Source organism: Salarias fasciatus, chromosome 2, assembly GCF_902148845.1.
Source record: "Salarias fasciatus chromosome 2, fSalaFa1.1, whole genome shotgun sequence".
NCBI lineage: Eukaryota > Metazoa > Chordata > Actinopteri > Blenniiformes > Blenniidae > Salarias > Salarias fasciatus.
In genome coordinates, this window is record NC_043746.1 from 32,948,395 (window position 1) to 32,962,159 (window position 13,765).

At 52.1% G+C, this 13,765-nt stretch overlaps 3 protein-coding genes across 3 annotated transcripts; 1 reads left to right on the forward strand and 2 right to left on the reverse strand.

Moving 5' to 3' along the window:
• abhd18 (abhydrolase domain containing 18) lies at positions 1 to 6,330 on the reverse strand. Its single transcript, XM_030108685.1, has 14 exons — positions 6,214 to 6,330; positions 4,871 to 4,979; positions 4,128 to 4,212; positions 3,954 to 4,054; positions 3,198 to 3,273; positions 2,754 to 2,838; positions 2,448 to 2,475; positions 2,142 to 2,280; positions 1,902 to 1,991; positions 1,497 to 1,598; positions 1,138 to 1,247; positions 947 to 1,041; positions 635 to 797; positions 1 to 540 (listed from the first exon to the last, which is right to left on the reverse strand). Exons 2-14 carry the CDS (start codon positions 4,960 to 4,962, stop codon positions 477 to 479), a joined length of 1,230 nt encoding a protein of 409 aa, XP_029964545.1. The 5' UTR covers positions 4,963 to 4,979; positions 6,214 to 6,330; the 3' UTR covers positions 1 to 476.
• Positions 6,331 to 7,105: 775 nt separating this feature from the next.
• On the forward strand, positions 7,106 to 9,641 carry igbp1 (immunoglobulin (CD79A) binding protein 1). The gene is made up of 3 exons (XM_030108693.1): positions 7,106 to 7,645; positions 8,423 to 8,749; positions 8,851 to 9,641. Exons 1-3 carry the CDS (start codon positions 7,130 to 7,132, stop codon positions 9,121 to 9,123), a joined length of 1,116 nt encoding a protein of 371 aa, XP_029964553.1. The 5' UTR covers positions 7,106 to 7,129; the 3' UTR covers positions 9,124 to 9,641.
• On the reverse strand, positions 9,432 to 13,253 carry LOC115400688 (magnesium transporter protein 1-like). The gene is made up of 10 exons (XM_030108703.1): positions 13,121 to 13,253; positions 12,182 to 12,351; positions 11,989 to 12,106; positions 11,766 to 11,906; positions 11,543 to 11,683; positions 11,188 to 11,277; positions 10,967 to 11,030; positions 10,221 to 10,295; positions 10,053 to 10,143; positions 9,432 to 9,977 (listed from the first exon to the last, which is right to left on the reverse strand). The coding sequence occupies exons 1-10, from the start codon at positions 13,229 to 13,231 to the stop codon at positions 9,962 to 9,964; spliced, it is 1,017 nt and encodes a 338-aa protein (XP_029964563.1). The 5' UTR covers positions 13,232 to 13,253; the 3' UTR covers positions 9,432 to 9,961.
• Positions 13,254 to 13,765: the final 512 nt, after the last annotated feature.

Consider the following 13,765-nt stretch of genomic DNA (forward strand, 5'->3'; position numbering starts at 1 on the left):
TTAAAGTTTTATTCAACATATACTCTCATTAAGGCCATTTCCATCAACAGGCAGCAGGTTTCAGTCAAATGTTCCCAGAAAGTCAGTGTCCACTGTGTCCAGGGTTCAGCGGTGACAGACTGTGAAACAAGGTTTGGCAGCGGAAGAATCAGATTTTTCTATCAAGACACGGTGGAAACGAAGAGCAGAGCTCCAGTGAAAACCCTCCGAGTCATGTGACGGCGGTTATATCCACCTGCCGCTTCCAGCAGTGACCCTTCAGTATAAAACACACCTTATAAACTGTATTACGGACAGATGGACACTCTGGTCCTGGTGGACTCTGCAGCCGGAGCTCAAAGCCTCTGCTCTGTCGCCACAGGTCCTGCTGTTTTCCAGCCGGTTCATCGGGCCTGGGCGGGGGAGACGGCGGGTCTGAGCCAGCGTCACTGAAGACCAGGAACCACTCAGAGCAGAGCGGCGAGGAGAGAGGAGGCTCAGCTCTGCAGCAGGTCCGGGTACTTCACACAGAACCTGCTGAACGCGTCGTAGATGGCCTGCCTGTCAGGGACCAGAACACACACGCTCACAAACAACTACCAGCTGGCCCGTGTGTGTGTGTGTGTGTGTGTGTGTTCAGATCACTGCTGGGTACCTGAAGACGTTCTGTTTGAAGAGGTAGGCGCTGATGTGTCCTCCGTTCAGATAGCGGACTTCACATCCAGGCCAGATCTCGGGCAGACTGAGGACCCCGGTCCGGGGGACGTAGGCGTCCTCTTTGGCCTGGAGCACGATGATCAGACTGGTGTCTACTGGCACTGTGGAGGACACACACCGCCGGATTCCAGTCCTGATCATCCTCATTACGACTGAAGACAGACACATCTAAAAGTGTGTGTGTGTGTGTGTGTGTGTGTGTGTGTGTGTGTGTGTGTGTGTGTGTGTGTGGTGTTTCCCCGACACTGACCGGAGAAGTTGGCCATGTGTGTGCACTCGTCCATCACTCCCTTCATGAAGCTGATGGACTCTCGGTGTAGAGACGGACCTGCTCCGGTCTGCTTCCTGTAAGCACAGGAAGTTCCTCTCAGGCAACACGGCGTGACCCCTCAACACGGCGTGACCCCACAACAGGGTGTGACCCCACAACTGAAGCCCTACCTGGGTGCAGACTGCAGGACGGGACCCCGACTCCTCACTCCGTCAGGGACGAGTGGCTGCTCCGAACAGGACGACTTCACAAGGTCTGCTCCCATCTTGAAGGAGTCAGCCTGACACACACACACACACACACACAGGGTCACATTGTGTGTGTGTGTGTGTGTTAAGTGAACAGCTGAGGTCCACAGCTGTGAGTCAAATCACAGCGCTCTGACTCACCCCACAGCGCTCTGACTCACCCCACAGCGCTCTGACTCACCCCACAGCGCTCTGACTCACCCCACAGTGCTCTGACTCACCCCACAGTGCTCTGACTCACCCCACAGTGCTCTGACTCACCCCACAGCGCTCTGACTCACCCCACAGTACTCCAACAGGTTGATGATCTCCTCTTCATACACTGAATTGATGGCATATTGTTTCTCCAGCTCTGTCCAGTTCACTGCTTTACTCAGGACACCCTAAACACACACACACACACACACACACACACTCCATTTTTAATGACAATAATTAACACTGAAACCAGCTGATAATAAAGATAAATAAAGTAAAAGTCCTGAAACTTTCACAGTGGAGCAGCTTCGCCATCTGAGGCCTTCAGTCAGGGTTCATTAAAGCTTTTAACTGCTTTTTAGCACATTTTACACACTGAACCATGTTTGGTCCTTTAATTTACTTTCATTTCATTTCAGCGGAGTGTGTGACGGTGGCAGTGTGTGTGGCTGTCCCGGTGTGTGTGGCTGTCCCGGTGTGTGTCTCACCATGGTGAACACGCTGGAGGCGGTGGACCAGGACAGACAGGGGACGAGTGGGATGGGTTTGGGCCAGTTGGTCACTGCCAGGGACGCCATCTGCAAAAAGCAAAACCTGTGTTACTGGAAGAAGCAGAGCCTGTTTCATGAGGTGGAGCCTGCCAGACAGCTCTTCTCTGCTGCTGGGTCTTCTCATCTCAGTGGACCTGCTCATGTGCGGCCGCTTGGAATCCAGGAACAGAGACTCACATATCCCCCCATGGAGATGCCGGTCATGCCCAGAGGCCCGTAGCCCTCTCTGTCCAGCCAGTGCAGCAGCACCGTGGACTCCAGGATCAGAGCCCCCCCCATCACGAACAGGTCCGACACGTTCTTCAGACAGGAGCGCCTACACGGTCACAGACAGCGCCGTTTGGCCGGACTCAGTGGAATGACTGGTCTCAGAGCAGCTCGAGCAGACTGAGGAGCTCGAACTGTCTGGACCAGCAGAGTCACAGTGTGTGTGTGTGTGTGTGTGTGTGTGTGTGTGTGTGTGTGTGTGTGTGGAGGACTTACAGCTGGTCTCTGGGCTTACGGTATCCATGTGGACCGTCATTAAGGAAAATGAAGATGATCCCACAAACAGCAGCAAACAGAAAACATGTCTGCAGAGGAGAAAGTCTTCTGTCCTCAAATGACTCATCAGTGTCTTCACCAGGACTGAACACACGTCAACACCGTGAAGCTGTTAACCTGCACAGCCACACAGAACCCACGTTCTGCCGTCATCAGAAGACTCAACATAAACCAGAGGTGAGGCAGGGACTGTCACAGTGAACTGAGCAGCAGAAGGAGCAGACTGGCAGTTACACAGGAGGATATAATACGGATTCTCCAGAAGCAGAGAGGCCATCCCTGCCTCTTTGATCATGGGTCTGGCCATCAGGGTCCGCCGGCGCCAGAAATGCTGAAAGACAGCCAGAAACACACCAAATCAAGAGAAAAGGAATCCAACTATGGCTGCAGTGATCTGATGATCCAACTGTGCTACCGTGGAAAAGTGAGTTAGAATGTTTAATTCAGAGCTAGTGGTGGAGACAGGGGAGGATTCACAACGTGAGCAGACCTCATCTGGACCTCAAGCATCTTCCTTCAGGGGAAGAAGCTGGATGCTCAAACTACTGTATGATAAATCACATCCTGGTAGCATCGACATGACCACTGACCACACGATACACACAGTCGCACACGCACACACACACACACACGATACACACACACACACACACGAGCTCCTGAAGGTGATGCTGAAGACAGGAGCCTCACATGATCTCCGGTCCCCGCCAGGTGGATACATACGGGTTTGTTCTGCTGCCACTTCTTCGGGACTATGAACTGGAACCTGAAAACACACAGCAGTGAGACACTACAGCCACGATTCCTGGACTCCACATTCATCTGCATCATAACCTCTCTGCCTGTTCAATAAGAACAGTGCTCTGGATGTGACACAGAAAGCAGCCTCAGAAAGGTGAACTATCATCCTGTCCAGTTTGCTTTGTTTGGTAGACAAATTCAATTTTCCACTGAATTACACATTTCCTCAAATGTTTCTTCATGTGGACATACAAGTAGCTTCAGCACTGCTTTTAAGGATGTTTTAATGTCACAATACCTCCTGGAAAGATAGCCTGATGAAACATTCTGCTGCTGTGCAGGCAGGTGACTCTACATCTCCTCTATAGTGGCTCTACATCTAAACTGTCTCTTTCTCATTTTAAAAGTTCATCCTGTGTAGTGGCTACAGGTTTCTGTTTGGAGAACGCGTTGAGAGCGTTTCTGCTGCTCTGGATTTCAGCCTCCCGCTCTACAGCGTCTGACAGCGGTTCCTGCTCCTGTTCTACCATCAAGTCCTGAAGGATTACTTTCAGCTGTCCGCAGGAACATGTGGTGTTTCTATAAATAAATACAAGCTGCCATACAAAAGGTGACCAGGAATAAAGTCTGGGGTCAGACTGACAGGAGCGCCGTCCGGGTTCTGAGTGAGGGATCCCCGAGTGGGACAGAGCGGCGTGACGCTACCTGGCCTTGACCGCCTCCTGGGGCAGGATGCCAGGAACCAGCTGCTCCAGCGGCGAGAGGAAGACGCCATCGTGGATGTGGCAGTCGGACAGCTCCTCCGTCTGGACACAGAGGCACCGTCAGACAGAGGCACGCTGCCGCGGGATGGCCGGGAGCCCACGGGAAACAGGCTACCTTACTGATGTACACCGGGTAGTCCTTCGGCACCAGCGAGTTGCACTTTTCTCTGTCCGCGATTACTTTACGGAACTCAAAAATTCTGCAAAGCACAGAGAGGAGAACGTGGAGGTTTTTATTTCTGATCCCTCAGAAACAGTGACAGGAAGGTTTCATATGTTTGAAACGACCGACTCAAGACTGATTCTGAAAAACCTCAGAAAAAAAAAACAACTAAAAACACGAAACATTATTGTCTTTCATGGTAAATGTCTCATTTTAATGTCAGTCAAGCCCTCAGTCCAGGTGAAGACAGCCGAGGGTGTCTTAGTTTGGCTGTTTGGTCAGTTATCTCCATTCAGAGTCGGTCAGTCAGTTGGTCAGTCAGTTGGTTAGTTGGTTAGTTAGTTGGTCAGTTAGTTGGTTATCTCCCAGGATAACTCCAGAGTTAGCTGGATTAACACATCCAGAACAGCTCTCTGTTCTGGATCAACAAAGCCAGACATCCCCAGTCCTGATCAGCTGGACTATGAAGACAGATTATCAGCTCAGGAATTCCAGCCAGGGGTTTCCAGTTTCCATCAGGTCATATAAAAGGGGCGGAGCCTGCAGCATCTGACCAATCACAAGCCTGCAGAGCAGCTTCTTTCACCAGGAAGGACTGCTGCCGCGACCTGAGACTCTGTTAATGTGTAACTCAGATTATAAAACATTAATGCCTGGTTCTTCATTCGCTCTCAGAACGCGGAGTGTGTCGTTACCGTTTGAGATCCTCGGGCTTCCCCCATCCCCCGATGAAGAGTCTGGTGAGGAGCAGCCGTCTGTAGAATACATCAAGTCGGCTCACACCCATGGACCAGACCCTGGCATCTGGGGGAGAGCGAGAGAGAGAGAGAGAGAGAGAGCGAGCGAGGGAGAGGGAGATGGAGAGAGAGCCACACACAAGTCAGGAACTTCCTGGAAATATCATACTGAAGATAAGATCAGAACCAAACAGTTCCTCCAGCAGCAGGACGCAAACACAACGTTTACTCAGTAGAAACAGGAGGAGAGCTCTGCTGTCAGCGACACTCTGCACATCACCACACTCACTGTTACTTTGCTCCTCTGTTAATGCTCAGTGTTCTGTCACATAAGAATGTAGCTGATCATTACAGTTCCATGGGCTTCCGTTTCTCATTTGATCTGTCATCACAGCACTTGTTTCTAATGATAATCAGTAAAAGCCCAGATCTCCTCCCGTACTTCCAGCTCTTCTGTTCAATGTTTCCGGGCATCAGAGGTTTTGTGTTCATGAAGTTTGAAACATGATTCAACATAAAGCAGAATTCATGTAAACACAGTTTAGGGATGTGAGTGATGGCGCTGAGTCAGCAGTAAACATGGACCAGGCAGTCAGGACACACGGTCATCCCACACACCAGCAGAGTGACCACTTCAGGGTGTCCCACGGTTCATCCTGATGGAGTGAGGGGTGAGAGGTGTGTGTGTGTGTGTGTGTGTGTGAGTGTGATGAGTGGGGGGTGAGAGGTGTGTGACAGAGTGAGGAGTGAGAGGTGTGTGATGAGAGAGGAATGAGTGGTGTGTGTGAGATGAGTGAAGTTTGAGAGGTGTGTGACAGAGTGAGTTGTGTGTGATGAGTGAGGGGTGAGAGGTGTGTGACAGAGTGAGGTGTGTGTGATGAGTGAGGGGTGAGAGGTGTGTGACAGAGTGGGGAGTGAGTGGTGTGTGTGTGTGTGTGTGTGATGAGTGAGGGGTGAGAGGTGTGTGACGGAGGAGCAGGAAGAACATGGTGTCTCCTCTCACGGAGCTCTCTCGCAATGAAACCTGTCCTCACATGACACGAGGTGCACGCGCGGGGAACGTCCTACTCGGGACCAGAACTGAGTTCATTCAGAACATGAGCTGAGCGCGCGCAGCCAGGTGAGAGCCGTGGAGGAGCAGCTGGAGGTGACCTGGGCTTCATCTGACTGTGGGTCAAAGATCACGTGCTGATGTCCCTTGACGCAGACAGACAGGCAGACAGCTCGGCGTGTGCTCGCGCACGGTCCCGGACCAGATGAGTCGGGGACAGACGGGCACGCGCAGGGACAGAGACACCTACCTCACAGGTCTGTGATCTTCAGTCCTGCTCCGGTCCGCCGCTGCTAGACCACCATCTGCACCCAGAAGGACAAACTGCACACAATAACCTGTCAAACGTCCCCGGCCTCACAGGAACTTCCGAACGACACCTTCAAAATAAAAGAAGTGTTTCTGCTAAACTGTCAAAATAAAAGAAAGGCATAGAACTGAACAGATTCTGGATCAGATCTGTCATAACAAACACCACAAAACTAACGATGACTACACTTTGTAATGAAAATAGTAGAATTTCTCTTATTTCTGTTGAATAGTAAAACAGCTCGAGCTGAATAATACAATCCTGTACAAACCTTACTTCCTCACTCTTTGTCTCCAAAGCTTGAAATGATAACTTTTTCTTAATAAAAAAATTAAATAAAAAAATCAGTGATCTAAAATACAAACTTTATTATTTTATAGCAAAGTCAGACTTCCAAGACCAAAAGACTAGCTAAAATTATAACAGAAAGAAGTCAGAGGAGTAAAATCAGATGAAGGATAGGTTTTCTTTCAGAATCCGATAAAAGTTAAAATTCCAAGAAAAAAAAGTCAAAATCATGACCTAGATCAAAAACCTGACTTAAACTCTAGTATTCGATTTTTTTCTCAGAGTTCTGACCATATAAATCAGATTGTCATGATTGTTTTTATCAATGACATAATCAGATTATTAAAGTAAAAATTCTGATTGTAGATACAGTAATAATCTTTTGTTGGGGGAGTGGTGGTCCTCCTCACTGTAATCTGTTGAACAGCAGTCCCTGACTGAACAGCGTTGTGTCTCCAGGTGTCATGTCACCAGGTGGCCTGCAGGGGGCGGACCGCTCCCTGAGCTGCATTCAGCAGCAAACAGAGCAGCCGCAGAAGAAGAGCCCAGCCCTGGAAACAGAACCAAGATGTCGGCGTGTGGTGGAAACTGCGACATGAAGCGGTCTGAAAGCCCCGGCTCCGAGCCTCCGAAGCCCTCCGAACCGTCCGAAGGCTTCGGTTCCGACCCCCCGAAGCTGTCGGAGCTGTTGGACCGGGGCTGGAGGATCTTTGAGGAGGTGGACAGCACCAACGAGCCGCTCAACTCCAGCCCGGTCCAGGCCCGGGTGAAGCAGGGCATCAGCCTGCTGGAGGACGCCTCCCGGATGGCGGCTCAGCTGCAGCTGTTCAGCCGCAACGAGGAGCTGGAGGAGGTGTCCACCTCCGACCTCAAGTACCTGCTGCTGCCCGCCCTGCTCGGAGCGCTCACCCTGAAGCGGAGCGGCCGGGAGCGGCGGCTGGAGAGCCTGCGGGCCGCCCGGGTCTACTTCATGGACTTCCTGACCAGGTGTCAGGACTACCACATAGCCCGGTTCAGCCTGCCCCGGCCCGGGCCCCGCGACACGGACCAGGACCGGGACCGGAACGAAGCCTCAGACCCGCAGGTGGGTGGAGGCTGAGGGGGAGGGGGAGACAGGCCTGCGGGAGCGGTTTACTGATCCCGATGGTCCATCCAGGAGGTTAAAGGTCATGCTTCTCTCCGTGTGATGCTGGTGGAGGTCAGAGGTCGTTTGGTCTGAACAGCCTCTTCTCTGGTTCTAGATGGAGCTTTCTCACCTTTTAGAAGTGGCACAGATGAGAAACAAAACAAAACACACACTCATAGGTCACGTGGTCCAGCAGCTGCTTGTGTTTGGTTCTCCTCTCTGTGGTCTGATCTGCTGAGATGTTACAGAGCAGAGACAGGTTGATCCATGTGTGGAATGTTTTTAATGCTTTTCTAAAGAAGAGTTAAGGATGAAGAATCTGCAGTGTCAGTTTAACTGTCAGCCTTTAGCCTCATTTTCTCAGTCAGTAACTTTAAAGCAGAATGTTTCTGTTTTTTGTCTTTAGTCACGTTTGTCACATTTTTAGGTTTAAAGAAATGAGCTTAAAGGGAATAAAGCAGGAGGAGGGAGAGGCTTCGAGTCTCCAGTGAAAAGCCTAATCTACCAAAGACATGGATCAGACGGGCTGTGGACACAGACAGCTGTAACTACTAGACATGTAGTTCTGTGTTTTTCCATTTCTGTAAATCATTGAGAGCATGTCTGCTTTCCTATATCCTCAGTTCTTACAGTGGTGACTGTTGGCTGAAGATGAGTCTTTAGAAAGTCTGTCCCCTCAGGGAAGAGGAGTTCTTGCCTGGTGGGACTGAGGTGATGTTTGTGGCGTTCTTCCAGCCCGTGCAGCCCGCCGCAGACCTGGTCTCCATGGCCGCTCAGAGACAAGCCAAGATCGAGCGGTATCGTCAGAAAAAGGAGCTGGAGGCCAAGCTGTCCGACGCCCGGAGAGCCGTGGACACGGGACAGGCGGACGAGGAAGTCCAGAGAGACTTTTACCTGCTGAGCGTCCGCAGGTGGATCACTGTGGGGCTGGAGGAGGTGGAGAGCATCGACCAGGAGCTGGAGATCCTGGAGAAGATGGGCGGTCTGCAGCACGGCCCCAGGCAGCCCCCGCCCACCCGGCCCCCCATGAAGCCCTTCATCCTCACCAAGGACGCCATGCAGGTGAGGCTGTGGCTCAGGGCGCCACGCTGATTTATTGTCACTGTACGGTCAGGCTCCAGCAGCCTGTTCCCCGCCTGCTGACGGTGTTCTCCCCCCCCCAGGCCCAGGTGTTCGGGGCCGGCTACCCCAGCCTTCCCACCATGACGGTGGACGACTGGTACGAACAGCATAGGAAGCGCGGCGTGCTGCCGGACCAGGGCGTTCCCCGAAGGGTCCCCGTGGAGGAGGACGCCGACGCCAAGGACCGCGAGGACGAGGACAAGGAGAGGAAGGCGGAGAACGACGATGAGGAGGCTCTGCAGAAGGCCAGGAGCTGGGACGACTGGAAGGACTCTCATCGCCGTGGTTACGGGAATCGTCAGAACATGGGCTGATGGCGCCGACGCCCCCCTGCCTCCCCGGGGGTCAGCTGGACTGTTGACGTTCCACACAGCTGACGTTCTGTTGGTTCTCGTTCAGGACTGGATCCAGTCGCCGCCGCCATGTTTCTCAGTTTGTGTATTCTGCCGACGTGTCATTGTAAAATAAAGAGACTGCTACACCCAGGCTGCAGGCGCCGAGCATGCTGGGAAACCTTCCAGCTGGCTGCGCAGAGGGAACACCTGGATGTGACCTCTGACCTCTGAAGTCAGGATTAGAAAACACTCGATTTACATTAAAGTCAAGGATGTCAGTGTTGGTCAAACATTAGTAAATATGTTTTATTTAACATTCGATCCATCAGTTAGATTTATTAAACCTGAAGAACATTCCGTTTATTGATATAGTGACTCCTCCCACCTGACCTCCAAAAGAAGGGTCTTCATGAAACCTCATGATTAACACTTAAGACACAATCTTCTGGGGGTGTTTAGTGTGTGTGAGAGAGAGAGTGTGAGAGAGAGAAATGTCACTTCCTGTCTCTTCAAACATGTTGAGAAGATTTAAAGAGCAAAGTTCTTCACAACCAAAATCAGCTTTATTCCTGATTACAGCGCGTTATAAATAGAAGAACCTGCCACCGGTACACCTCATCCTGGAAACATTTCCACCTTTAAACAAAATAAAGTCCCCTGCAGAGACGTCCCGCCTCGGACCGGGTGGACGTAGGTTTGGCCGTTCACCAGACGGACCGGACCCTCCTCTGCTCACACAGACGGGGCTCGTCGGACGAAGGCAGCGTGTGTGTGAGCGGCATCGTGGGAGCTGGAGGAGAGTGTGTGTGTGTGTGTCCTATCCAATCAGGAAGCTGCAGGAGGAACAAACAGTGAGTGAAGGGTGGAGGGTGGCCGGGGTCAGCAGGTCAACGGGAGGCTCGGCTCACCTGTAAGGGTAACCGTGGTACTTGGCTCTGAAGATGGAGAGCAGCCAGCTGAAGAACAGCATCACCAGAGCGATCCCTGCCACGCACATGACTGACACACACACACACACACACAGGTTAAGACCAGGCTCAGGCCTCCTCCAGATGTGCTGTGGAGTGTGTCCATACTCTTCCTCTTGCCGATGTCCAGCTCGGACGTGGCGGCCTCACACAGCAGCACGATTCCCAGCGTGATGGCAGCGTCTGGCGGCCGGAGGGTCAAGGTGGGTCAGCACCAGTACCAGTCCAGCTCTATCCTGAGACACCGCGTTCTGAACCTTTACCCGGCCCAGACTCCAGGTTCTGAACCCTTACCCGGCCCAGACTCCAGGTTCTGAACCTTTACTCGGCCCAGACTCCAGGTTCTGAACCCTTACCCGGACCAGACTCCAGGTTCTGAACCCTTACCCGGACCAGACTCCAGGTTCTGAACCCTTACCCGGCCCAGACTCCAGGTTCTGAACCCTTACCCGGACCAGACTCCAGGTTCTGAACCCTTACCCGGCCCAGACTCCAGGTTCTGAACCTTTACCCGGCCCAGACTCCAGGTTCTAAACCCTTACCCGGCCCAGACTCCAGGTTCTGAACCCTTACCCGGACCAGACTCCAGGTTCTGAACCTTTACCCGGCCCAGACTCCAGGTTCTGAACCCTTACCCAGCCCAGACTCCAGGTTCTGAACCCTTACCCGGACCAGACTCCAGGTTCTGAACCCTTACCCGGCCCAGACTCCAGGTTCTGAACCCTTACCCGGCCCAGACTCCAGGTTCTGAACCCTTACCCGGCCCAGACTCCAGGTTCTGAACCCTTACCCGGCCCAGACTCCAGGTTCTGAACCCTTACCCGGCCCTGACTCAGAGCTGAGCTGAAGGATACTGAACAGCAGGATGATGTGTGTCTCTGCCACAAACTGAGCCTGACTGCTCCCATGGATGTAACTCTGAAAACACACACACACGCACACACAAACGTGCCACATCATTTTTTTTCTTTTCCAGAACCAAACTCTGATTAACTTTTAATCTGAATGTCTCTGGATGTTCAAGTATAACGTGTGTGTTGCGTTCTCTAAAGTGTGTGCTGCGTTCCTGCCTCACCACTTGTCCGGTGCTGGGGTTCTTGTGTGCGTACGGAGGTCCTCTGATGTGGTTCCACATCTGTCCTGAAGTCATGATCAGAACGAAACACTGCAACACAATGAACACACCTCAGAATGACACACACACACACACACACAGTGTGATCATGTCTCCATCTACAGAGTTTAGCTCCACATCTGGTTCTTCCTCTGTGAAGTCAGAGGGGGACGACGGGGAAAGTGACTGAGTCCATACGGAAAGTGGTTCAAGTGCTTTCTAAATATTGCTGAGGAGAGCCGTGCGTGTGTGTGTGTGTGTGTGTGTGTGTGTGTGTGTGTGTGTGTGTGTGTGTGTGTGTGTGTGTGTGTGTTACCAGTGCAGAGAACGCCCAGACGTTCTTGTTGAAGAGAAACTCCAGGTTGTGTCTCCGCAGGTAGGCCAGGCCTCCGATCACGGCCAGCAGGAGTCCCAGCAGCAGCGGCCCGGCGTAGTTCGGCGGCCGGATGACGCGGATCTGAAAGGACAGGAGGCTCCGTCAGCAAGGCGACGGGTGGAGACGGGTGGAGATGGCAGAGTGCCACCAGCGACAGCCTCACCTGAACGTCCGTCCTGTCCGCCACCCAGCGGGACAGCTGCTCGGCCGCGAAGCCTCGCACCTGCAGCTCGAAGGTGTCGGCGCGCCGAGGCTTCCCTTTGGAGGGGAAGTGGAGGAAGGTCGGGGCAGAGTTCATGTTCAGCTGGACAAACACAAAGACGCACACAGCATGAGGAACCCGCCTGTCGGAGTGTGTGCCGCGGGGAAGCAGCAGGGTCTCTCACCATCTGGAAGACGTCTGACCCTTCGTCGAAGTCCACAGACGCAAAGAAGACTTTGTTGGTGAAAGCGGAGGAGTACCTCCAGGAGTTGGCCAGCACCTGGTACTCCTCATCAGCTTGTCTGGAGGAGGAGGAGAGCGCCGTGACTGACGAGCCGGAGGGTCCGGGTCCAGCCGCGGGCCGGAGCAGCGCTCACCTGCAGACGCCACACTGCCTCTGGGGCTGCAGCGCCGTGAACATGATGATCACCGAGTAGTTCCGGGGCGGAGCCTTGACGAAGCGGCGGAACTTGTCCCCGTTCATCTTGATGACGGCTCGCTTGGAGGCCCACTCCATCATCTGAGTGACCTTCTCCGACAGCAGGGTCTGCATGGGGGGGGCACGCAGGGCTCAGTGCAAACAGGTTCACGAGGAGATTACAGAGAAAAACCAGCTGTGGATCAAAGCCACTCTGAGCAACACACATCTCCACGACTGAGTGCGGGTCTGGGTCACAACTCAGTGACCTTCACATTAATAAACTACACACACTACACTACACACAAACCACAATACAGGCTCATTATCTGGAGAACTCAAAATATCCAGAAGTAGTTTGTGGATGGAAATCAATCGAGGAGGGAATCTAACCTCAGAAAGACGACCATCAGAAGGAACAGAAAACAATCACAAATAAAAAAAGACTACAAACTAAAAGAATAAATGAAGATACAAGTAATCAGTTCTTTCTTGTGTTTGTCTCTTTTTGTGAATAGCCGTTTTTGCTATTCAGAGCATGACACTGGAAAATACTAATATAAGGATGTTTTAAGGAAGTAGCAAACAATTTCCTTTTCTAACATGAGTAACTATCATTAAGTTGTAAAATACCTGCAGTTGACGGTGTTACATATTCAAACATTGAAACTAAACACTGCCTGTTTGCCCGGTGAGTCGTGTGTTTGAGCGGATCCAGAGAGCGCAGTAAAGAGGAAAATGAAGTTAAACTCCGGGATCGAGCTCATGTGTGAAACTTCACTGACTGCTAGCTTCCGCTAGCTGCTCCCACCGGGACGGCAGCTAACTTTGAAAAAGTCTCCTAAACTTCAGTCAAAGTCTGACAACTGTGTCACTGCGGGGTTCCGGGGGTCGTTACCTCTTTCTTCTTCTGGGCCTCGGTGAGTTCATGGTGGAAAAACAAAAAGACGAGCAGAAAAAAGCTAAGTTTTGGACTCATTCTGCTCATTTCCACATTCCTGTCACACATACACACACACGAACGTCTCCTGTCAGCTTCCCATTGGTCCGCCGACAGCCAATCACAGAGCAGACAGCAATGATGGCTCCGCCCCGTGGAGCCACACGTAACGCCTCGGCCATATTGGACCGGGCGACATGATGGGAGCATAGATTGCCTGCTGGAAGCTGCAAGATGCTGGAAAAGCTTGAGCTGTTTTGACATTTCACCACAGTTTGCGCCAGAAGGTACAGATAGACAAGAAAGACAAGGACGAAAGAAATCCGTTTCCATTACAATTTCATGTAGCAGACACTTTTGTCCAAAGTGACGTACAACACTCTTTTGGGCGAGGTACTGTCTGTTGCAGGACTAACATGCAGCCATTCACACTCACACTAACCTGACATGAATGTTTTTTTTTTTTTTTTTTGGACGTGGGAGGAAGCTGGAGTACCCGAAAGGAAGCTTGAGTACCCAAAGGGAACCCCCCCCCCCCTCACACACACACACACACACACACACACACACACACACACACACACACACACACACAGGGAGAAC